At 44.6% G+C, this 23,215-nt stretch overlaps 1 protein-coding gene across 2 annotated transcripts in view; it reads right to left on the bottom strand.

Annotated features, from left to right (window-relative positions):
* The window catches only part of CDK1 (cyclin dependent kinase 1), a 50,935-nt gene that overhangs the window by 8,573 nt on the left and 19,147 nt on the right, over positions 1-23,215 (bottom strand). For both annotated transcript variants that reach the window (XM_077258792.1, XM_077258793.1), the window contains exons 4-6: positions 12,020-12,143; positions 11,735-11,905; positions 1,406-1,569 (exon numbers count right to left, since the gene is read on the bottom strand). In XM_077258792.1, the coding sequence (XP_077114907.1) occupies positions 1,406-1,569; positions 11,735-11,905; positions 12,020-12,143 (459 nt within the window). The remainder of the gene's footprint in view (positions 1-1,405; positions 1,570-11,734; positions 11,906-12,019; positions 12,144-23,215) is intronic.

The raw sequence follows: 23,215 nt of genomic DNA on the forward strand, positions 1-23,215 counted from the left end.
GGTAAACATCGCGTTACTAAGCGCAGGGCCGCGCTTAGTAACCCGATGTTTACCCTGGTTACCAGCGTAAATGTAAAAAAAACAAACCGTACATACTCACCATCTGTTGCCCGTCAGGTCCCTTGCCGTCTGCTTCCTGCTCTGACTGAGCCGCCGTACAGTGAGAGCAGAGCGCAGCGGTGACGTCACTGCTGTGCTGTGCTCTCACTTTACGGCAGTCAGTCAGAGCAGGAAGCAGACGCCAAGGGACCTGACGGGCAACAGATGGTGAGTATGTAGTGTTTGTTTTTTTTACATTTACGCTGGTAACCAGGGTAAACATCGGGTTACTAAGCGCGGCCCTGCGCTAAGTAACCCGATGTTTACCCTGGTTACCAGTGAAGACATCGCTGGATCGGTGTCACACACACCGATTCAGCGATGTCAGCGGGACCTCAACGACCAAAAAAAGGTCCAGGCCATTCTGACACGACCAGCGATCTCGCAGCAGGGGCCTGATCGCTGGTACGTGTCACACATAGCGAGATCGCTACTGAGGTCGCTGTTGCGTCACAAAACTTGTGACTCAGCAGCGATCTCGCTAGCGATCTCGCTATGTGAGACGGGGCCTTTACAGACAGACTGGAGAGGTGACGATGCAATGGATGATGAGGTTCTAGACCCCACATGGAGTCATGGCCATTCAAGTCATGTGGGCAGTACAGAGGAAGAGGTGGTGGCCACAATGCCCCAGATGAACAGCAAATGAGAGAACAGGGTGCAGAAGTGATGAGGCTGGCCCCTAGCTATTAAGTTGGCTGCTACTGAACACCGCGGCTGGCCCCTGGCTATTACATCAGCTGCTACAAAACGCTGAGGCCGACCCCTAGTTATTAAGTTGGCCAATACTGCACACAGTGGCCATTCCTTAGCATTTTCTCTGTCCATATTAATTTTATTTCTATAGACCAGACAGCCAAAAAAAATAAATAAATACAAACTAAGGCACTGCAAACAATTACAGGAGGAGTGAGGGCATTTCTCGCAAGCTTAAAATCTACATGTTGCCTCCTCCATAGTCCAGTGCAGGCAGTGTGTGCACGCTTTTGGCTTGCTCACTCTGCTGCTGCTCGCCTGTCTGTGCTGCAGCTTCACTTCCTGCTCCCTACCTCATATGCAACCTACCCGTAAAGGTGGGGCGCCAACGTGCATATGCTGGAGAGCCTGTGCGAGGCACAGCTAGCAATGAAGCTTCAGCTGCAGCACGGACGGGCGAGTTGCTCTGAAGAAAACCACCACTTCAATGAGTGGGTCTATGAGGGACGTGTGCACCACGCTGCGCTGCTTCGAGTACTCCACAAATATGGCCAGAGATTATGACGCCATCATCACCGTCACTATCCCCAAACACTGTAGATCCACGTACCTGAATATTCTGAATAGTTGATCTATTTCTGAATCTCCATGGAACAGTGGCTTCTTTGATGCAATCTCTGCAAATATCGTGCCTATACTCCATACATCGACTGGTGTGGAATATCTCACAGAGCCCAGGAGGACTTCCGGCGCCCTGTACCACAAGGTCACAACCTGCAGTGATGACAAGGAATAATTGGTATTTAATTGGACATAACCAATATTCAGTAACCGGTCTTTCAGTTCCCCATCTCCAAAGCTCATTTCTAATACAGAGCCAATGACCACCCAACTGCAGAACCAAGTATTGTACCATGGATGGGCTTGTGTTACATTTCCAGCAATGTGTGAGTTTTGAATAAAACAGTTTGCGGGAGAGGCCTGCTCTTTCTAGGCTTTGGTGGGGGATGACCACATACAAATTGCATCAAGAAAACATATATTGTGCATATAATGCATAGATATGCGATCATGCTGCAGTGCAAGCGCCACTGCTGCTTGCAGAAGGGTCCCCCCCCCCAAGCTATATAGAGGTCAGAAGCCATACACATGGTCACAGGCCAAACATCGCTTTAAGGCTGTGCACACGTAGCAGATTTCTCGTGTTTTTTTCGCTATAAAAACGCGAAAAAAACGCTCATATTAAGCATCCTATTTAATAGAATGCAATCCGCTTTTTTTGTGCACATGCTGTGTTTTCCTGAGCGGAATCGCATTCCAGAAAAAAAACGCAGCATATTCATAAAATTTGCGGAATCGCGGGGATTCCACACACCTAGGAATGCATTGATCTGCTTACTTCCCACATGGGGCTATGCCCACCATGCGGGAAGTAAGCAGATCATGTGCGGTTGGTATCCAGGGTGGAGGAGAGGAGACTCTCCTCCACGGACTGGGCACCATATAATTGGTAAAAAAAAAATTAAAAAAAAAAAAAAAAAGAATTAAAATAAAAAAATAGTGATATACTCACCCCTCTGATGGCCCCCGGAGACTTCCTGCCTCTCAGCGGTGCACGTGGCCGCTTCCGTTCCTATAGATGCTGTGTGTGAAGGACCTGCGATGACGTCACGGTCACGTGACGTCATCAAAGGTCCTGCACACAGCATCTATAGGAGCGGAAGCCGCTGAGGAGATTGGCTGTCTGCGGAAGGTGAGAATAATAAAAAAAAAATGGTTAATTGTTTTTATTTTTTTTAACATTCTATCTTTTACTATTGATGCGGCACAGGCTGCATCAATAGTAAAAAGTTGGTCACACTTGTCAAACACTATGTTTGACAAGTGTGACCAACCTGTCAGTTTTCCAAGCGATGCTACAGATCGCTTGGAAAACGCTAGCATTCTGCAAGCTAATTATGCTTGCAAAACGCTAGTTTTAGCGGGAATATGCACGCCAATTCTGCATGCGATATACCCACGGCAGGAGTTGCAGAATTGCCGCGGAAATATCCGCGGCAATTCTGCAACGTGTGCGCTTAGCCTAAATGGTAACTCAGTTTTGAGTTAGGCCGGCGTCACACTGGCGAGTTTTACGGACGTAAGAGCGCAGAAACTACGTCCGTAAAACTCGCATAACATACGGCACAATTATTCTCAATGGGGCTGCTCCTATTAGCCGTATATTACGGTTCAGTATTATACGGCTTTCTACGGCCGTACAAAATCGCAGCATGCTGCGTTTGTCAGCGTACTGCGCAAAAAAATCGCCAATGAAAGTCTATGGGGGCGTGAAAAATACGGATTCCACACTGACCAGCAGTGTGACTTGCGAGAAATACGCAGCGGTGTTAGTGAAAAGTCGGTAATTCAATTGCCGGCTTTTAATTTCTCCTGCACAAACCCGACAGGATATGAGACATGGTTTACATACAGTAAACCATCTCATATCCCCTTTTTTTTTGCATATTCCACATTACTAATGTTAGTAGTGTGTATGTGCAAAATTTCAGCGCTGTAGCTGCTGAAATAAAGGGTTAAATGTCGGAAAAAATTGGCGTGGGCTCCCGCGCAATTTTCTCCGCCAGAATGGTAAAGCCAGTGACTGAGGGCAGATATTAATAGCCAGGAGAGGGTCCATGGTTATTGGCCCCCCCGTGGCTAAAAACATCTGCCCCCAGCCACCCCAGAAAAGGCACATCTGGAAGATGCGCCAATTCTGGCACTTGGCCACTCTCTTCCCACTCCCTGTAGCGGTGGGATATGGGGTAATGAAGGGTTAATGCCACCTTGCTATTGGAAGGTGACATTAAGCCAGATTAATAATGGAGAGGCGTCAATTATGACACCTATCCATTATTAATCCAATTGTAGGAAAGGGTTAAAAAACACACACACACATGATTTAAAAGTATTTTAATGAAAAAAACACAGCGGTTGTTGTAATAATTTATTGTACTCTCAGTCCATCAGGAACACCCTCGCTTGGAAAAATAATAAACGCACAAGATACATACCTTCTGCTGTCAGATCAGGTCCCACGAAGTAATCCATCTGAAGGGGTTAACTAATATTACAGGCAGAGCTGCGATAATCCACTCGCTCTGCCTGTAATCCCCGGGTGCTGAAAGGAAAGCAGTGATCTATACTTACATTCAGTTGCGGTGATGCGCCCCTGCTGGATGTTCTCATGAACTGCAGCCTGGGAACTTTTTCCCACGCTACAGGTCATATGAGGACATCCACCAGGGGGCGCATCACCGCGAATGAATGAAATGTAGGTCAATGACCTACATTTCCTTCAGTCGCGGTGATGCGCCCCCTGGTGGATGTCCTCATATGACCTGTAGCGTGGGAAAAAGTTCCCAGGCTGCAGTTCATGAGAACATCCAGCAGGGGCGCATCACCGCAACTGAATGTAAGTATAGATCACTGCTTTCCTTTCAGCACCCGGGGATTACAGGTACGAGCGAGCGGTTTATCGCAGCTCTGCCTGTAATATTAGTTAACCCCTTCAGATGGATTACTTCGTGGGACCTGATCTGACAGCAGAAGGTATGTATCTTGTGCGTTTATTATTTTTCCAAGCGAGGGTGTTCCTGATGGACTGAGAGTACAATAAATTATTACAACAACCGCTGTGTTTTTTTCATTAAAATACTTTTTAATCATGTGTGTGTTTTTTAACCCTTTCCTACAATTGGATTAATAATGGATAGGTGTCATAATTGACGCCTCTCCTTTATTAATCTGGCTTAATGTCACCTTCCAATAGCAAGGTGGCATTAACCCTTCATTACCCCATATCCCACCGCTACAGGGAGTGGGAAGAGAGTGGCCAAGTGCCAGAATAGGCGCATCTTCCAGATGTGCCTTTTCTGGGGTGGCTGGGGGCAGATGTTTTTAGCCACGGGGGGGCCAATAACCATGGACCCTCTCCTGGCTATTAATATCTGCCCTCAGTCACTGGCTTTACCATTCTGGCGGAGAAAATTGCGCGGGAGCCCACGCCAATTTTTTCCGCCATTTAACCCTTTATTTCAGCAGCTACAGCGCTGAAATTTTGCACATACACACTACTAACATTAGTAGTGTGGAATATGCAAAAAAAATGGGGATATGAGATGGTTTACTGTATGTAAACCATGTCTCATATCCTGTCGGGTTTGTGCAGGAGAAATGAGAAGCCGGCAATTGAATTACCGGCTTTTAACACATATCGCGCTGAATGAAATCTAAATACAGAATATATATATATATGTGTCTCAATGACATATATATATATATATACTGTATATATGTTTTCCCGAACATTTGAGCACATAAATCCATTAGATGTCGGTTTTGCAAGCCTGCGCGAAAATCTCGCAGTACGGATGCCATACGGATTACATACGGAGGATGCCATGCGCAAAATACGCTGACACACCCTGACTACGGATCACTATTTTGGGAACATTTCACCGTATTTCGGCCGTATTACGGCCGTAAAATACGGACCGTATTGTCTTACGCCGAGTGTGACGCCGGCCTTAAAGAGAACCCATCATGTCCCCACAAGCGATTGACCTGCAGATCTACAATTAATCTACAGTTTAAAAAAGGGATCTTGTCAGCAGGAATGTGTTGCATAACCTACAGACATTGTCAGGTCAGCGCAGCTAACCTGACTAAAATGATACCTTGGTTGATGAAATCAGTCTTGTGGTTGTTTAACCCCTTTCTGACATCGGACGTACTATCCCGTCGAGGTGGGGTGGGCCCCCATGACCACGGACGGGATAGTACGTCCAGCATGATCGGCGGCGCTCACGGGGGGAGCGCGGCCGATCGCGGCCGGGTGTCAGCTGCCTATCGCAGCTGACATCCGGCACTATGTGCCAGGAGCGGTAACGGACCGCTCCCGGCACATTAACCCCCGGCACACCGCGATCAAACATGATCGCGATGTGCCGGCGTTGCAGGGAAGCATCGCGCAGGGAGGGGGCTCCCTGCGGGCTTCCCTGAGCCCCCCGCAGCAACGCGATGTGATCGCGTTGCTGCGAGGGTCTTACCTCCCCCTCCCTGCCTGCTCCAGACCTGGATCCAAGATGGCCGCGGATCCGGGTCCTGCAGGGAGGGAGGTGGCTTCACAGAAGCCTGCTCAGAGCAGGCACTGTGAAGCAGCCTGCACTTCTCTCAGATCGGTGATCTGTCAGAGTGCTATGCAAACTGGCAGATCACCGATCTGTATTGTCCCCCCCTGGGGCAAAGTAAAAAAAAAAAAATTTCCAAATGTGTAAAAAAAAAAAATATATTCCAAAATAATGAAAAAAAAAAAAATATATTATTCCCATAAATACATTTCTTTATCTAAATAATAAAACAAAATAAAAGTACACATTTAGTATCGCCGCGTCCGTAACGACCCGACTTATAAAACTGGCCCACTAGCTAACCCCTTCAGTAAACACCGTAAGAAAAAAAAAAAAAAAAAAAAACACGAGGCAAAAAACAACGCTTTATTATCATACCGCCGAACAAAAAGTGGAATAACACGCGATCAAAAAGACAGATATAAATAACCATGGTACCGCTGAAAGCGTCATCTTGTCCCGCAAATAACGAGCCGCCATACAGCATGATCAGCAAAAAAATAAAAAAGTTATAGTCCTGAGAATAAAGCGATGCAAAAATAATTACTTTTTCCATAAAATAGTTTATCGTATAAAAGCGCCAAAACATAAAAAAATAATATAAATGAGGTATCGCTGTAATCGTACTGACCCGACGAATAAAACTGCTTTATCAATTTTACCAAACGTGGAACGGTATAAACGCCTCCCCCAAAAGAAATTCATGAATAGCTGGTTTTTGGTCATTCTGCCTCACAAAAATCGGAATAAAAAGCGATCAAAAAATGTGACGTGCCCAAAAATGTTACCAATAAAAACGTCAACTCGTCCCGCAAAAAACAAAACCTCACATGACTCTGTGGACCAAAATATGGAAAATTTATAGCTCTCAAAATGTGGTAACGCAAAAAATATTTTTTGCAATAAAAAGCGTCTTTCAGTGTGTGACGGCTGCCAATCATAAAAATCCGCTAAAAAACTCGCTATAAAAGTAAATCAAACCCCCCCCCATCATCACCCCCTTAGTTAGGGAAAAATAAAAAAAAATGTATTTATTTCCATTTTCCCATTAGGGCTAGGGTTAGGGCTAAGGTTAGGGCTAGGGTTAGGGCTACAGTTAGGGTTGGGGCTAAAGTTAGGGTTGGGGCTAAAGTTACGGTTAGGGTTTAGATTACATTTACGGTTGGGAATAGGGTTGGGATTAGGGTTAGGGGTGTGTCAGGGTTAGAGGTGTGGTTAGGTTTACTGTTGGGATTAGGGTTAGGGGTGTGTTTGGATTAGGGTTTCAGTTATAATTGGGGGTTTTCCACTGTTTCGGCACATCAGGGGCTCTCCAAACACGACATGGCGTCCGATCTCAATTCCAGCCAATTCTGCGTTGAAAAAGTAAAACAGTGCTCCTTCCCTTCCGAGCTCTCCCGTGTGCCCAAACAGGGGTTTACCCCAACATATGGGGTACCAGCGTACTCAGGACAAATAGGACAACAACCTTTGGGGTCCAATTTCTCCTGTTACCCCTGGGAAAATACAAAACTGGGGGCTAAAAAATAATTTTTGTGGGGAAAAAAAAAAAAGATTTTTTATTTTCACGGCTCTGCGTTATAAACTGTAGTGAAACACTTGGGGGTTCAAAGTTCTTACAACACATCTAGATAAGTTCCTTGGGGGGTCTAGTTTCCAAAATGCGGTCACTTGTGGGGGGTTTCTACTGTTTAGGTACATTAGGGGCTCTGCAAACGCAATGTGACACCTGCAGACCATTCCATCTAAGTCTGCATTCCAAATGACGCTCCTTCCTTTCCGAGCCCTCCCATGCGCCCAAACAGTGGTTCTCCCCACATATGGTGTATCATCGCACTCAGGACAACTTGGACGACAAATTTTGGGGTCCAATTTCTCCTGCTACCCTCGGGAAAATACAAAACTGGGGGCTAAAAAAATAATTTTTGTGGGAAAAGATTTTTGTTTTATTTTTACGGCTCTGCATTATAAACTTCTGTGAAGCCCTTGGTGGGTCAAAGCGCTCAAAACACATCTAGATAAGTTCCTTAGGGGGTCTACTTTCCAAAATGGTGTCACTTGTGGGGGGTTTCAATGTTTAGGCACATCAGTGGCTCTCCAAACGCAACATGGCGTCCCATCTCAATTCCTGTCAATTTTGCATTGAAAAGTCAAATGGCGCTCCTTCGCTTCCGAGGTCTCCCATGCGCCCAAACAGTGGTTTACCCCCACATGTGGGGTATCAGCGTACTCAGGACAAATTGTACAACAACTTTTGGGGTCCAATTTCTTCTTACCCTTGGGAAAATAAAAAATTGGGGGTGAAAAGATAATTTTTGTGAAAAAAAATGATTTTTTATTTTTACGGTTCTGCATTATAAACTTCTGTGAAGCACTTGGTGGGTCAAAGTGCTCACCACACCTCTAGATAAGTTCCTTAGGGGGTCTACTTTCCAAAATGGTGTCACTTGTGGGGGGTTTCAATGTTTAGGCACATCAGGGGCTCCCCAAACGCAACATGGTGTCCCATCTCAATTCCAGTCAATTTTGCATTGAAAAGTCAAATGGCGCTCCTTCGCTTCCGAGCTCTGTCATGCGCTTAAACAGTGGTTTACCCCCACATATGGGGTATCGGCGTACTCAAGACAAATTGTACAACAACTTTTGGGGTCCATTTTCTCCTGTTACCCTTGGTAAAATAAAACAAATTGGAGCTGAAGTAAATTTTTTGTGAAAAAAAGTTAAATGTTCATTTTTATTTAAACATTCCAAAAATTCCTGTGAAGCACCAGAAGGGTTAATAAACTTCTTGAATGTGGTTTTGAGCACCTTGAGGGGTGCAGTTTTTAGAATGGTGTCACACTTGGGTATTTTCTATCATATAGACCCCTCAAAATGACTTCAAATGAGATGTGGTCCCTAAAAAAAAAATGGTGTTGTAAAAATGAGAAATTGCTGGTCAACTTTTAACCCTTATAACTCCCTAACAAGAAAAAAAATTTTGGTTCCAAAATTGTGCTGATGTAAAGTAGACATCTGGGAAATGTTACTTATTAAGTATTTTGTGTGACATATCTCTGATTTAATTGCATAAAAATTCCAAGTTGGCAAATTGCGAAATTTTCGCCAAATTTCCGTTTTTTTCACAAATAAACGCAGGTACTATCACAGAATTTTTACCACTATCATGAAGTACAATATGTCACGAGAAATCAATGTCAGAATCACTGGGATCCGTTGAAGCGTTCCAGAGTTATAACCTCATAAAGGGACAGTGGTCAGAATTGTAAAAATTGGCCCGGTCATTAACGTGCAAACCACCCTTGGGGGTGAAGGGGTTAAGCTTTATTTTCAGTTTTTAGTTCATGCCCCGGGGCGGCCTGTGTGGCGGGTCTTCATGTGGTGCCCTGATACCATATATACTCGAGTATAAGCCGAGGCACCAACTTTTGCCACGGAAAACTGGGTAAGCTTATTGACTTGAGTATAAGCCGGGTATGTATTGCCCCCCTTCCCTGTCCTGGTATGCATGCCTCCCCATAATCTTTATTTTTAGAATCTTTATTTTTATATAGCGCTAACATATTCCGCAGCGCTTTACAGGTTGCACACATTATCGTCGCTGTCCCCATTGGGGCTCACAATCTAAATTCCCTATCAGTATGTCTTTGGAATGTGGGAGGAAACCGGAGAACCCAGAGGAAACCCACGCAAACACGGAGAGAACATACAAACTCTTTGCAGATGTTGTCCTTAGTGGGACTTGAACCCAGGACTCCAGCGCTGCAAGGCCGCTGTGCTATCCACTGCGCCACCGTCCCTGTCTCTTGTAATTGTATGCATGCCTCCCCCGTTCCATCCGTGTATGCATGCCTCCTTATCCCTCAGGTTTCCTATTGGGGGAAAAAAAACCGCAACCTACTCACCCACTTGCGCACCCTCAGTGTTGGCATTGCATCCCGTTCTGGCCGCCGGTGCCTGCTTGCAGCTCTTCCTGTGCTCAACGGTCACGTGGTACCGTTCATTAATGTGATGAATATGCACTCCATGCCTAAGGGAGTGGAGACGCGTCCATATTCATTACCTTAATGAGCGGTACCACACGATCGCTCGGCAGGAAGAGCTGCAGGCGCCAGCGGCTGGAAAGAGATGCAGTGCCAGCACCGAGGGCACGCAGGTAGGAGTGTATGATGTGTGCTCCTGGCACCTGCTGCCCCCCCCACTGGCTTTCTGGACCGTGACTCGTGTACAAGCCAAGTGGCACGTTTTCAGCACACAAAAAAAAATGTGCTGAAAAACTTGGCTTATACACGAGTATATACGGTACATGATTTAAAAAAAAAACCCACACAAGAAAACTCAAAATTGCACAAGCTGCACCTGCGCAGTGTCATCTATTGGCTAGCCGATAGATGCTACTGTGTAGCCGCCAAATTGAGAATTTTTTTTTTATTTTCTTTCAGAATCAATGTATACGACTAAATAAAACAATTTAGTGCACATTATACGTGTGATCATGCTGCATTGCAGGCGCCACTGCCTGCTGAAGGTGATTTTTTTCCCAATACATATAATAATCAGTATGTAAAATAGGGGGCAGGTTGGGGGGTGGGGGAGGGAATCAGTGACCTGTCATAAGCCATACAGACGAATATGTAAGCAGAACACCACATAAAGTGCCCACACAGGCCGCCCCCAAAGCATGAGTGTCTCATTAACTCAAAACTACAATTAAAGATTAAACAACCACAAAACTGATTTCATCACCAGGTATCATTTTAAGCAGTATAATGGGGCCAACCTAACACTTTTCAGGTTAAGCAGCACAATCCGGCTAACCGGTTCCCTTTAATAGCATTACAATTCTGTTCGACCGCCTTACTGAATAAAGTGCGACTACTGGGAGAAAATTACCTTTATTCCGCCCAGGAATTTTTTAAAGACTGGCACTTTATGCGCCCCTCCAGCAGGCTTTGTATTAAGAGACGTACACTTCTAAATAAATTAGTTATTTCTCCAGCTTGTACCAGAAAATAAAGGCTATGCCAATTATAAAATGATCAAATTTGCACTCTAATGTATACCAACATTTCGCATGTAACAGTAAATTTGTCATGTGACTGGAAGACCCTTACTCTTTCTGTTACAGGAAGTCAGTCATCAGGTTTTTACATAGAGTTATACAGAGCTCAGCATGAGGAACTGGGACAGCTGCAGTAGATAATTACCAAACCTGCAGCAAGCAGCCCAGTAAGTAACACATCGCTGCAATCAGGGCAGCTGCCACTACATCATACTGCTCTCAGATGGGATAGCAAAACCCAACCATTTTGGAAAAAGTTGTTAAAGAAAAAAAAAATAAAAAATCCATTTATGGCGTTAAGAGGGCTGTCTCATTCCAATCTTCAGGGGGGGCTCCTCAGTCCCCTGCCTTCCTGCTAATTGGGGGTGGAGGGGAAGGAGATGTGCAGTGCATCTTGGCCAGCTTCAGAGCAACGCTTGCAAACTAAGCAAACAACCTGCAAAGTGCACTCGTTGCCTAGAAAGGCAATCACTGATGTGGACCATATAATTGGCAATGAGTAGTAGAACTACCGCATCAAAAATCCCTCCGTTTGAAAGCTGCAAATTTTTTTTTTTTTTTTTTTATTTTAGAAAAAGCTAAATTGCATAGTTGCTTGTTTTTGCAAGCACTTTGCAGCATTACACATTCTATAAGAGAATACAAAAAAATAAAAGTTAAACATTTCTAAATGCCATGTCACTACACATTTATTTTTTCTTACCTCATGTGTGTAAACACGGACAGGGATGCCAAATGCTCGAGCCAACCCGAAATCAGCCAGCTTTATTACTCCTTTACTGTCTATTAACAAGTTCTGGGGCTTCAGATCTCGGTGTAATACTCTTCTGGCATGACAAAACACAATGCCTTGTAGGATCTGATACAAGTAGCTCTGTCAAACACAAGAGAAATGATGGCCAAAATGAAGAAACGTGGGGCAAAGCAGATCACTGTGGACTACATTGTAACAACGAAAGAGGCGTCAACTGGATTGGATATTCCTCACCTTTACAAGCATTGCGTCTAAATATTGACCACTCGGGATGGAATCCAAATACTTCTTCAAATCCATAGAAAGAAACTCAAAAATAAGATATAGCCTTGAATCTTGCATCAAAACATCCAGAAGGCTGTGGGAGAAATATATTAAAATCAATTACTGCCAAGTGTAGATACACTTCTGGAATTAATGCTTTGCTTTTGTCCATTACATTCTGGTGGCATTATACCGACAGGCTGAGATCAGACTTGAACCCAGTCTGTTCTTCTTCTTCCCCTGCAATTAGGTGCAATCATTTACCAGCACAGAATGCATTCAATACATTTTCTTACTTTTAGGCCCCATTCACAATGTTTAGAATTTCATGAGGAATTTTGAAACCATTGCTACATTAACCCTGTAATGACCACCGATATGCCTTTTAGTGGCGCTGAGGAATAATAAATAAATAATTCTCAGAATATGACAATGGAAAGAAAAAAATCATTTTTGTAAAATATTGTTTTTAGTGTGTAAAAATAGCAATGAATAAAAAAAAAATTAAATACACTGACCACCACAAACAAAATCACTTATACCAAATGGTGATTGGCACAAAAAAATTAAAATAACTAAATTGCCGGTTTTTGTTCATTCTGTGTTTGAAACATCTGAATACAAAGCGATCAAAAAATTAGGTACCCCAAAACTGTAGCAAAAAAAAAAACTGCAGCTTGTCCCACAAAATAAGCCCTCAGAGCTCTGTTGGCCAAAAAATAATTAAAAAAAAAAAAAAAGTTACAGCTCTCAGAAAATGGTGAGGGAAACAAAGAACACATAATGAAAAACAAACAAAAAAAAACAACATTTTTACCGTGTGATAGCTGTAAAACCTATTAAGAAAAAAACAAACAATCCAAATCTGGTATCACACTGACCCCCACCCCCCAAAAAAAAAAATCTGCCTCATTCACTTATGCAGCACAGTTAACAGCGCAAAAATAAAAACTATTCTTGTGCTACTGTCTATTTGTTCATACTACCTCCCTAAAATGGGAATATGGCTCGGCTCACATTTATTCTGTGCTTTACATTGGGGTTTCCGTGTAAATTTCCCCCAAACCGCGATTCAGACAAAACCCCCAATTAGGCAGATACGATCACTTTGGACAGGTCCGTGTTTCGGAAGTGTGCCATCATTTTAGGTGTCTTTTTTGCACCCAAGTGTGGACTACTACAGATCTGTGCACACCTAAAAAGATGGATACCACCCAAAATGCCTCCATCGGCCTCATTATGGTGGGTGGTTCCGTTGGTGGCTTCGCCTGAAATGCAATTCTGTGGATTTACACGGAAACCCCGATGTAAGTGCTCTGAGTAGAACACAAGAAAATGATCCACCCTTATTCCGTAAGCAATTCAAAATTATGCACCCCAAAATGTAACCAATAAAAACTCCAGTTCATCCCGCACAAAACCAGCCCCCACACAGGTCCGTCATCTGTCACTGGAAGTATAGGGGGTTCCAACGTTACTGCTACAACAAAGACTCTGGAAAAGTGCAACGGCTCCCACCCCCTCAAATAAAATCCAATTAATTCTGCGCTCCAAAATCCAAATGCTCCCCCTCCTTCTGAGCCCCACTGCGCCTAAACCACTGTAAGCATGCACATGTTTGGCAATTTACAGGATGTAGGTCGCCAGAAGCACAAGCTGAGCCCAATGTATAGAGGCGCTGCCATATATGGGGGCTCTACACTTTATGGGGGCACAATGTATGGGCACTAAACTGGCATATTTGCAATTCTCCAGAATAAAGCCTGGTGTGGCTGTCACAAAATAGTCACTGCAGCCGTAGATTAATTCATTGAGATGCAATTTCTAAAATAGGGTGACTTGTGAGTTTTCTGCTGTTCTGGCACCTTTGGGGCTCCGCAAGTGTCACCCACAAACTATTTTAGCAAAACCTGTGCTCCAAAAGCCAAATAGTGCTCCTTCCTTCTCAGCCCTGGCAAGTGGCCCAACAGTAATTTCTGAGACATGCGGGGCACCACTGGGTTCAGGAGAAATTGTGCAATAAATTGTGGGTCTAGTTTCATCTATTAACCCTTGTGTACCTGACATTTACTGCAAATGCAAAAGTTATATTTTTACTACTAAAATGTCTTATTTCCACATCTCAATGTTATAACATTCTATGAAGCTATGGGTTCAAACTACTCACTATCACTACACCCCTAGTTGAATTCCTTAGCAGTGAAGTTTCCAATATGTGGTCACCTGGGGGAGTTTCTGCTATTCTGGCACTTCAGGGCTCAGCTAATGGTGGCCACAATCTATTTAGATGGAATCTGCACTCTAAATGCATAGTAGCGATCCTTCCCATCCGATCCCTGCAATGTGCTCAACAGTAGTTTATGATCATATATGGAGTACTGCCACTTCGGGGGAAATTGCATAAAAAAATTGTGGAGTCCAATTTTTCCAATTACCCCAAGTGTAAATTATAATTTGGTGCCAAAACAGTATTTTAGTGGAAAAAAAAAAAATTGTTCTCCTCACATTTAAATGCTATAAAGCTGTGCAAATCACCTGTAGGGTAAGTGCTCACTACAACCCTAGATGAATTCCTTGAGGGGTCTAGTTTCCAAAATGGGTTCACTTGTGGGGGTTTCTGCTGTTTTAGCATGCCACAGGCTCTTCAAATGTGACATGGCATTCACAAACTATTCCAGACAAACAGCACGCTCTTCTTTCCTAGCCCTGACATGTGCCCAAACAGAAGCTTTTCCCCACACATGGGACACCATTGGGTTCAAGATAAATTGCCCAATTATGGGGTCCGGTTTCTCCTATTATCCAAATTAAGAAAAATTTGCACATTTGGGGCTACAACATTTTTTTTATTTTTTTTTTATTAAATGAAAAAGATTTTCCGTATGATGACCTAATATCAAATTTTGATTAGTATCAGTGGGCTCAAATTGCTCACTATACACCCCTGAAAGATTTTATCCAGGCATAGTTTCAAAAAGGAGTCAAGCCCACAAACCATTCCATAAGAGCTTGCGTTCAAAAAGGTCACCTTCCTTTCCAGGCCCTGTACCCAAACAATAGTTCCCTGTTGTGAATTCTGTTGTAGGTTCTGCTCTTAGGCTCCCTCCGGTGGTTATAAGTAGTAGTGCTACTGTTTGTCCTTCACAACAGTCATCAGCTGCTTCCACTTTGGACGGGGCTATTTAGTCTGGCTCCTTCCTTTAGTGAGTGCCAGTTGTCCATTGTTTTCTAGGGATCCACATCTCTGCTTGGTTTCTCCTTCTGGATTGTCCAAATCATCAAAGATAAGTCCTGGCTCTGTTTTTGCAGTCCACATGCGGTGGACTTAATAGTTCTGTGAATTGCTATGTTTTTTCTTGTCCAGCTTTGTCTGTGTTAAGATTTACTCAGCCAAGTTGGAAGCTCTGGAGTCACAGAGTTACCCTCCATGCCTTTAGTTAGGTGTGGAGATTTTTGTATTCTCTGTGGTGGATTTTGTAGTATTTTTTTATACTGACCGCACAGTACTCTTTCCTGTCTTTTCTTTCTAGGTAGCGTGGCCTCCTTTGCTAAATTCGGTTTTCAGTCTGCGTTTGTAATTTCCCTCTCCTCTCAGTCAATATTTGTGGGGGGCTGCCTTTCCTTTGGGAATTTTCTATGAGGCAAGATAGTATTCCTGTTTCTTTCTTTAGGTGTAATTAGTTTTCCGGCCGTGACGAGGTGTCTAGGGAGTGACAGGAACATCCCACGGCTACTTCTAGTTGATGTGTTAAATTCAGGGTCTGCGGTCAGTATAGAGGCCACCTACTCCAGAGCTCGTCCATGCTGCTCCTAGGCCACCAGTTCATAACAGTACAACTGGCCAACAATGAGTTAACCGCATCTCAAAAGAAGGGAAAGAAAGTGCTGAGCCATTTTTTTTTCTGTACTCTGTTGTGTTTTTTTTCCCTCTTCACTTCTGGGTGGCTCAGGAGTTAGGCGTTGACATGGATGTTCAGGGACTTGCTTCTCGGGTGGATCAACTTGCTGCTAGAGTACAGGGTATTTCTGATTATATCGTGCAGACTCCTGTTTTAGAGCCTAGAATTCCTACCCCCCGATCTGTTCTTCGGGGACAGGTCCAAATTTTTGAGCTTTAAAAATAACTGTAAACTGTTTTTTGCTCTTAAGCCCAGTTCCTCTGGTGATCCCATCCAGCAAGGAAAAATTGTAATTTCTCTGTTGCGCGGTGACCCGCAGGATTGGGCATTTTCCCTGGAATCTGGGAATCCGGCCTTGCTTAATGTAGACATTTTTCAGGCGCTTGGGTTATTAGATGATGAACCTACCTAACTCTGTAGAGCATGCTGAGAAAACACTTTTGGCCCTGTGTCAGGGTCAAGAAGCGGCAGAGTCATATTGCCAGAAATTCAGAAAATGGTCTGTGCTTACTAAGTGGAATGAGGATGCTTTGGCGGCAATTTTCAGAAAGGGTCTTTCTGAATCTGTTGAAGATGTTATGGTGGGGTTCCCCACGCCTGCAGGTCTGAGTGATTTTATGTCTCTGGCCATTCAAATTGATCGGCGCTTGCGTGAGCGCAGAGTTGTGCACACTATGGCGTTGTCTTCCGAGCGGAGTCCTGAGCCTATGCAGTGTGATAGGATTGTGTCTAGAGCGGAACGCCAAGGATTCAGACGTCAGAATAGGTTGTGCTTTTACTGCGGCGATTCTGCTCATGTTATTTCTGATTGCCCTAAGCGTGCCAAGAGAATCGCTAATTCCGTTACTATCAGTACTGTACAACCTAAATTTCTGTTATCTGTGACCCTGATCTGCTCATTATCGTCATTCTCTGTCATCGCATTTGTGGATTCAGGCGCCGCTTTAAATTTAATGGACTTAGAATTTGCCAGACGTTATGGTTTTTCCTTACAGCCTTTGCGGAGTCCTATCCCTTTGAGGGGTATTGATGCTACACCATTGGCTAAAAATAAACCTCAGTTTTGGACACAGTTAACCATGTGCATGGCACCAGCCCATCAGGAAGATTGTCGCTTCCTGGTGTTACATAATTTGCATGATGCCGTTGTGCTGGGGTTTCCATGGTTACAGGTACATAATCCGGTGTTGGATTGGAAATCTATGTCTGTGACTAGTTGGGGTTGTCAGGGGGTTCACGATGACGTTCCTCTGATGTCAATTTCCTCCTCCCCCTCTTCTGAAATTCCTGAGTTTCTGTCAGATTTCCAGGATGTTTTCGATGAGCCCAAGTCCAGTTCCCTTCCACCGCATAGGGACTGTGATTGTGCTATTGATTTGATTCCAGGCTGTAAGTTTCCTAAGGGCCGACTTTTCAACCTGTCTGTGCCTGAACATGCCGCCATGCGGAGCTATGTAAGGGAGTCTTTGGAGAAGGGGCATATTCGGCCATCTTCTTCTCCATTAGGAGCAGGTTTTATTTTTGTTGCCAAGAAGGATGGCTCCTTGAGACCCTATATTGATTATCGCCTCTTGAATAAGATCACGGTCAAATTCCAATACCCTTTGCTTTCTGATTTGTTTGCCAGAATTAAGGGGGCTAGTTGGTTTACTAAGATTGACCTTCGAGGAGCATATAATCTGGTTCGTATTAAGCAGGGTGACAAATGGAAAACTGTGTTTAATACGCCCGAGGGCCATTTTGAGTATCTTGTGATGCCATTCGGACTCTCTAATGCCCCATCTGTGTTTCAGTCCTTCATGCATGATATTTTTCGGAATAATCTTGATAAATTCATGATTGTATATTTGGATGATATTTTGATTTTTCAGATGATTGGGAGACTCATGTGAAACAAGTTAGGATGGTATTTCAGGTCCTTCGTGACAATGCCTTGTTTGTGAAGGGGTCTAAGTGCCTCTTTGGAGTACAGAAGGTTTCTTTTTTGGGCTTCATTTTTTCTCCCTCATCTATAGAAATGGATCCGGTTAAGGTTCAGGCCATTCATGATTGGATCCAGCCCACATCCGTGAAGAGCCTTCAGAAATTTTTGGGCTTTGCTAATTTTTATCGCCGTTTCATTGCCAACTTCTCCAGTGTGGTTAAACCCCTGACCGATTTGACAAGGAAGGGTGCTGATGTAGCTAATTGGTCCTCTGAGGCCGTTTCTTCCTTTCAGGAGCTTAAGCGCCGATTTACTTCTGCCCCTGTGTTGCGTCAGCCGGATGTTTCTCTTCCTTTTCAGGTTGAGGTTGACGCTTCTGAGATTGGGGCAGGGGCCGTTTTGTCTCAGAGGAATTCTGATGGTTCCTGGATGAAACCGTGTGCCTTCTTTTCTCAAAAGTTTTCGCCTGCGGAACGCAATTATGATGTCGGCAATCGTGAGTTGTTGGCTATGAAGTGGGCATTTGAGGAGTGGCGACATTGGCTTGAGGGGGCCAAGCACCGTATTGTGGTCTTGACCGATCATAAGAATCTGATTTACCTCGAGTCTGCCAAATGGCTGAATCCTAGACAGGCCCGATGGTCCCTGTTTTTCTCCTGTTTTGATTTTGTTGTCTCGTATCTTCCAGGTTCTAAGAATGTTAAGGCTGATGCCCTCTCTAGGAGTTTCTTGCCTGATTCCCCTGGGATTCTTGAGCCGGTTGGTATTCTTAAGGAGGGGGTGATTCTTTCTGCCATCTCCCCTGATTTGCGACGGGCTCTTCAGGAGTTTCAGGCTGATAAACCTGATCGCTGTCCAGCGGGGAAACTGTTTGTTCCTGACAGATGGACTAGTAAAGTGATTTCTGAGGTTCACTGTTCTGTGTTGGCTGGCCATCCTGGGATTTTTGGTACCAGAGATTTGGTTAGTAGGTCATTTTGGTGGCCTTCTTTGTCACGGGATGTGCGTTCTTTTGTGCAGTCCTGTGGGACTTGTGCGCGGGCCAAACCTTGCTGCTCCCGCGCCAGTGGGTTGCTTTTGCCTTTGCCGGTCCCTGAGAGGCCTTGGACGCATATTTCTATGGATTTTATTTCAGATCTTCCCGTTTCCCAGAGGATGTCTGTTATCTGGGTGGTCTGTGACCGGTTTTCTAAGATGGTTCATTTGGTACCTTTGCCTAAGTTGCCTTCCTCTTCTGAGTTGGCTCCGTTGTTTTTTCAGCATGTGGTTCGTTTGCATGGCATTCCGGAGAATATTGTGTCCGATTGAGGTTCCCAGTTTGTTTCTAGGTTTTGGCGGTCCTTTTGTGCTAGGCTGGGCATTGATTTGTCTTTTTCTTCCGCATTTCATCCTCAGACAAACGGCCAAACCGAGCGAACTAACCAGACTTTGGAAACTTATTTGAGATGCTTTGTGTCTGCCGATTAGGATGATTGGGTGGCTTTCTTACCATTGGCCGAGTTTGCCCTTAATAATCGGGCTAGTTCTGCTACCTTGGTGTCACCATTCTTTTGTAATTCTGGGTTTCATCCTCGTTTTTCTTCAGGGCAGGTTGAGTCTTCTGATTGTCCTGGGGTGGACTCTGTGGTTGACAGGTTGCAGCAGATTTGGGCTCATGTTGTGGACAATTTGGTGTTGTCTCAGGAGGAGGCTCAGCGTTTTGCCAACCGTCGTCGGCGTGTGGGTTCCCGGCTTCGGGTTGGGGATTTGGTCTGGTTGTCTTCTCGTCATGTTCCTATGAAGGTTTCTTCCCCGAAGTTCAAGCCTCAGTTTATTGGTCCTTATAGGATTTCTGAGATTATCAATCCAGTGTCTTTTCGTTTGGCCCTTCCAGCCTCTTTTTCCATCCATAATGTTTTTCATAGATCTTTGTTGCGGAAATATGTGGTGCCCGTGGTTCCCTCTGTTGATCCTCCTGCCCCGGTGTTGATTGATGGGGAGTTGGAGTATGTTGTGGAGAAGATCTTGGATTCTCGTTTTTCTAGACGGAGGCTTCAGTATCTTGTCAAGTGGAAGGGTTATGGCCAGGAGGATAATTCTTGGGTTGTTGCCTCCGATGTTCATGCTGACGATTTGGTTCGTGCCTTCCATTTGGCTCATCCGGATCGGCCTGGGGACTCTGGTGAGGGTTCGGTGACCCCTCCTCAAGTGGGGGGGGGGGGGGGTACTGTTGTGAATTCTGTTGTGGGTTCTGCTCTTAGGCTCCCTCCGGTGGTTATAAGTGGTAGTGCTACTGTTTGTCCTTCACAACAGTCATCAGCTGCTTCCACTTTGGACGGGGCTATTTAGTCTGGCTCCTTCCTTTAGTGAGTGCCAGTTGTCCATTGTTTTCTAGGGATCCACATCTCTGCTTGGTTTCTCCTTCTGGATTGTCCAAATCATCAAAGATAAGTCCTGGCTCTGTTTTTGCAGTCCACATGCGGTGGACTTAATAGTTCTGTGAATTGCTATGTTTTTTCTTGTCCAGCTTTGTCTGTGTTAAGATTTACTCAGCCAAGTTGGAAGCTCTGGAGTCACAGAGTTACCCTCCATGCCTTTAGTTAGGTGTGGAGATTTTTGTATTCTCTGTGGTGGATTTTGTAGTATTTTATATACTGACCGCACAGTACTCTTTCCTGTCTTTTCTTTCTAGGTAGCGTGGCCTCCTTTGCTAAATTCTGTTTTCAGTCTGCGTTTGTAATTTCCCTCTCCTCTCAGTCAATATTTGTGGGGGGCTGCCTTTCCTTTGGGAATTTTCTCTGAGGCAAGATAGTATTCCTGTTTCTTTCTTTAGGTGTAATTAGTCCTCCGGCCGTGACGAGGTGTCTAGGGAGTGACAGGAACATCCCACGGCTACTTCTAGTTGATGTGTTAAGTTCAGGGTCTGCGGTCAGTATAGAGGCCATCTACTCCAGAGCTCGTCCATGCTGCTCCTAGGCCACCAGTTCATAACAGTTCCCCCCCCCACATACAGAGTATCGGAATACTCAGGGGAAATTGCACAACAAATTTTTAGGTTCCTCTTTCTCCTGTTAGGCTAGGTTCACATTGTGTTAACAGCAGCCCGTTCAACACATGCGTTAACGGGCTGCTGTTAATGCAAGTGCCAGCATGACATCGCACTACCTCAGATAGAGCTAGCAGAAGCTCTATCTGCGCTAGCAGTGACGGACCCGGAAACGCTGCAGCCCGCGTCCCAGGGTCCGTCACACAATGACGGCACATCGTTAGCGCACACCCATCGTGGGCGTGCGCTAGCGATGCGTCCGACATAGGAAGTAATGGCGGCGTTAAAAGACTACGTTACACCGCGTTATGCAACGGTGTAACGTAGTCTGTCTAACAGACGACCAAAACGTAATGTGAACCTGGCCTTACCCTTGTGAAAATAAAAATTTCTGGCTAAGGCTACTTTCACACTAGTCCATCGGTACGGGCCATTGCAAACGTCGGCCCGACATACCGACGGACAGTGTGTTAATGTAGCACAACGTGGGCAGCGGATGCAGTTTTACAACGCATCCACTACCCATTGTGAGTTCCGGGGAGGAGGGGGCGGAGCTTCGGCCGCGCATGCGCGGTCGAAAATGGCAGACTCGACGCACAAAAAAGTTACATGGAGCTTTATTTTTGTGCCGACGGTCCGCCAAAACACGACGCATCCGTCGCACTACGGATGCGACGTGTGGCAATCCGTCGCTAATGAAAGTCTATGGAGAAAAAACGCATCCTGCGGGCAACTTTGCAGGATGCGTTTTTTTTCTCCAATGACGCATTGCGACGTGTGTCGAACGACGCTAGTGTGAAAGTAGCCTAAAAGTACATTTTGTGGGAAAAATGTGATTTCTTTATTTTCACAGTTCTACGTTATAAACTTGTGAAGCACCTGGGGGTTCAAGGTGCTTACCACACATTTAGATACATTCCTTCAGTGATCTACTTTTCAAAATGTTTTCCCCTACATGATACATTCGGTATCCGCATCGTCAGGAGAATTTGCACAACAAATTGTGGGGTCCATTTTAGGCTACTTTCACACTAGTGTCGTTTGGCCTCCGTCACAATGCGTCGTTTTGGAGAAAAAACGCATCCTGCAAAAGTGCTTGCAGGATGCGTTTTTCTCCATTGACTTGCATTACCGACGCATTGCGACGGATTGCCACACATCGCATCCGTCGTGCGACGGATGCGTCGTGCTTTGGCAGACCGTCGGCACAAAAAACGCTACATGTAACTTTTTGTGCGTCGTGTCCGCCCCCTCCTCCCCAGACCTTACAACGGGGCAGCGGATGCGTTGAAAAACTGCATCCGCTGCCCCCGTTGTGCGGCGCTTTCAATGCTAGCGTCGTTGCGTCGGCACGTCGCTAGTGTGAAAGTAGCCTTATCCTGTTACCCTTGTGAAAATAAAATAATAAAAAAAAAAATGTTAAATAATTTTTTTCTGCCACATTACTTTAATTCCCATGGAACACCTGAAGGTTTGAACTTTTTGAATGAGGCTTTGAGGACTTTGAGGGGTGCAGTTTTTAGAATGGTGTAATTTAAGTATTTTCTGTCATATAAGCCCCCAAAAATCACTTCAAATGTGAGGTGGTCCCTAAAAAAATGGTTTTGTAAATTAAATTTGGAAAAAGAAGGGTTAAAAGTTGATTAGCAAACTCTCAACTTGCTAACAAGAAAAAAATAAATAAAAAATTATGCTTCAAAAATTCTGCAGATGTAAAGTAGACATGTGGGAAATGTTATTTATTTATTATTCTGTGTGACAACTCTGGTTTAAGGGCATAAGAATTAAAAGTTTTAATATTGCAAAACTTTTCAAACTTATCTGATATTTTCACAAAAACCCAAGTCATAACACAAATTTTACTACTATCATGGAGGACAACATGTGATTTAAAAACAAAAAACCCTCAGAATCACTGAAATCGGTTGAAGCGTTGCAGAGTTATTACCCCAATGTGACACTGGTCACTTTACAAAAAGGCACCTTAGCACTAACAGGCAGGTAATTGCTACTTACATGCCAGTTTTGCACGGCGCCATTCATTCTTCAGCAAATGATTTGAGGGTAGTCCATATTATATTATGTAAGACATGTCTTATTGTATAAAAGGTAAGTCGTACACCACAGTGTTCAAATATAGACCACATATGGCACCACAGCCATAGCGCATGCTGCGCTTTCACACCCAGTCCCCGGGACAACACTCCACAAGCCTTCCCCCTAGGAAGGTCTAGCCTTCCGCCTTCGGCCTAGCCGACCGCTGCGCTCTGCAAATGACTTTCGACTAACCTCTGCACTAATCCGTACCTCCCACTCCC

Source organism: Ranitomeya variabilis, chromosome 4, assembly GCF_051348905.1.
Source record: "Ranitomeya variabilis isolate aRanVar5 chromosome 4, aRanVar5.hap1, whole genome shotgun sequence".
In the NCBI taxonomy this organism is placed as follows: Eukaryota; Metazoa; Chordata; class Amphibia; order Anura; family Dendrobatidae; genus Ranitomeya; species Ranitomeya variabilis.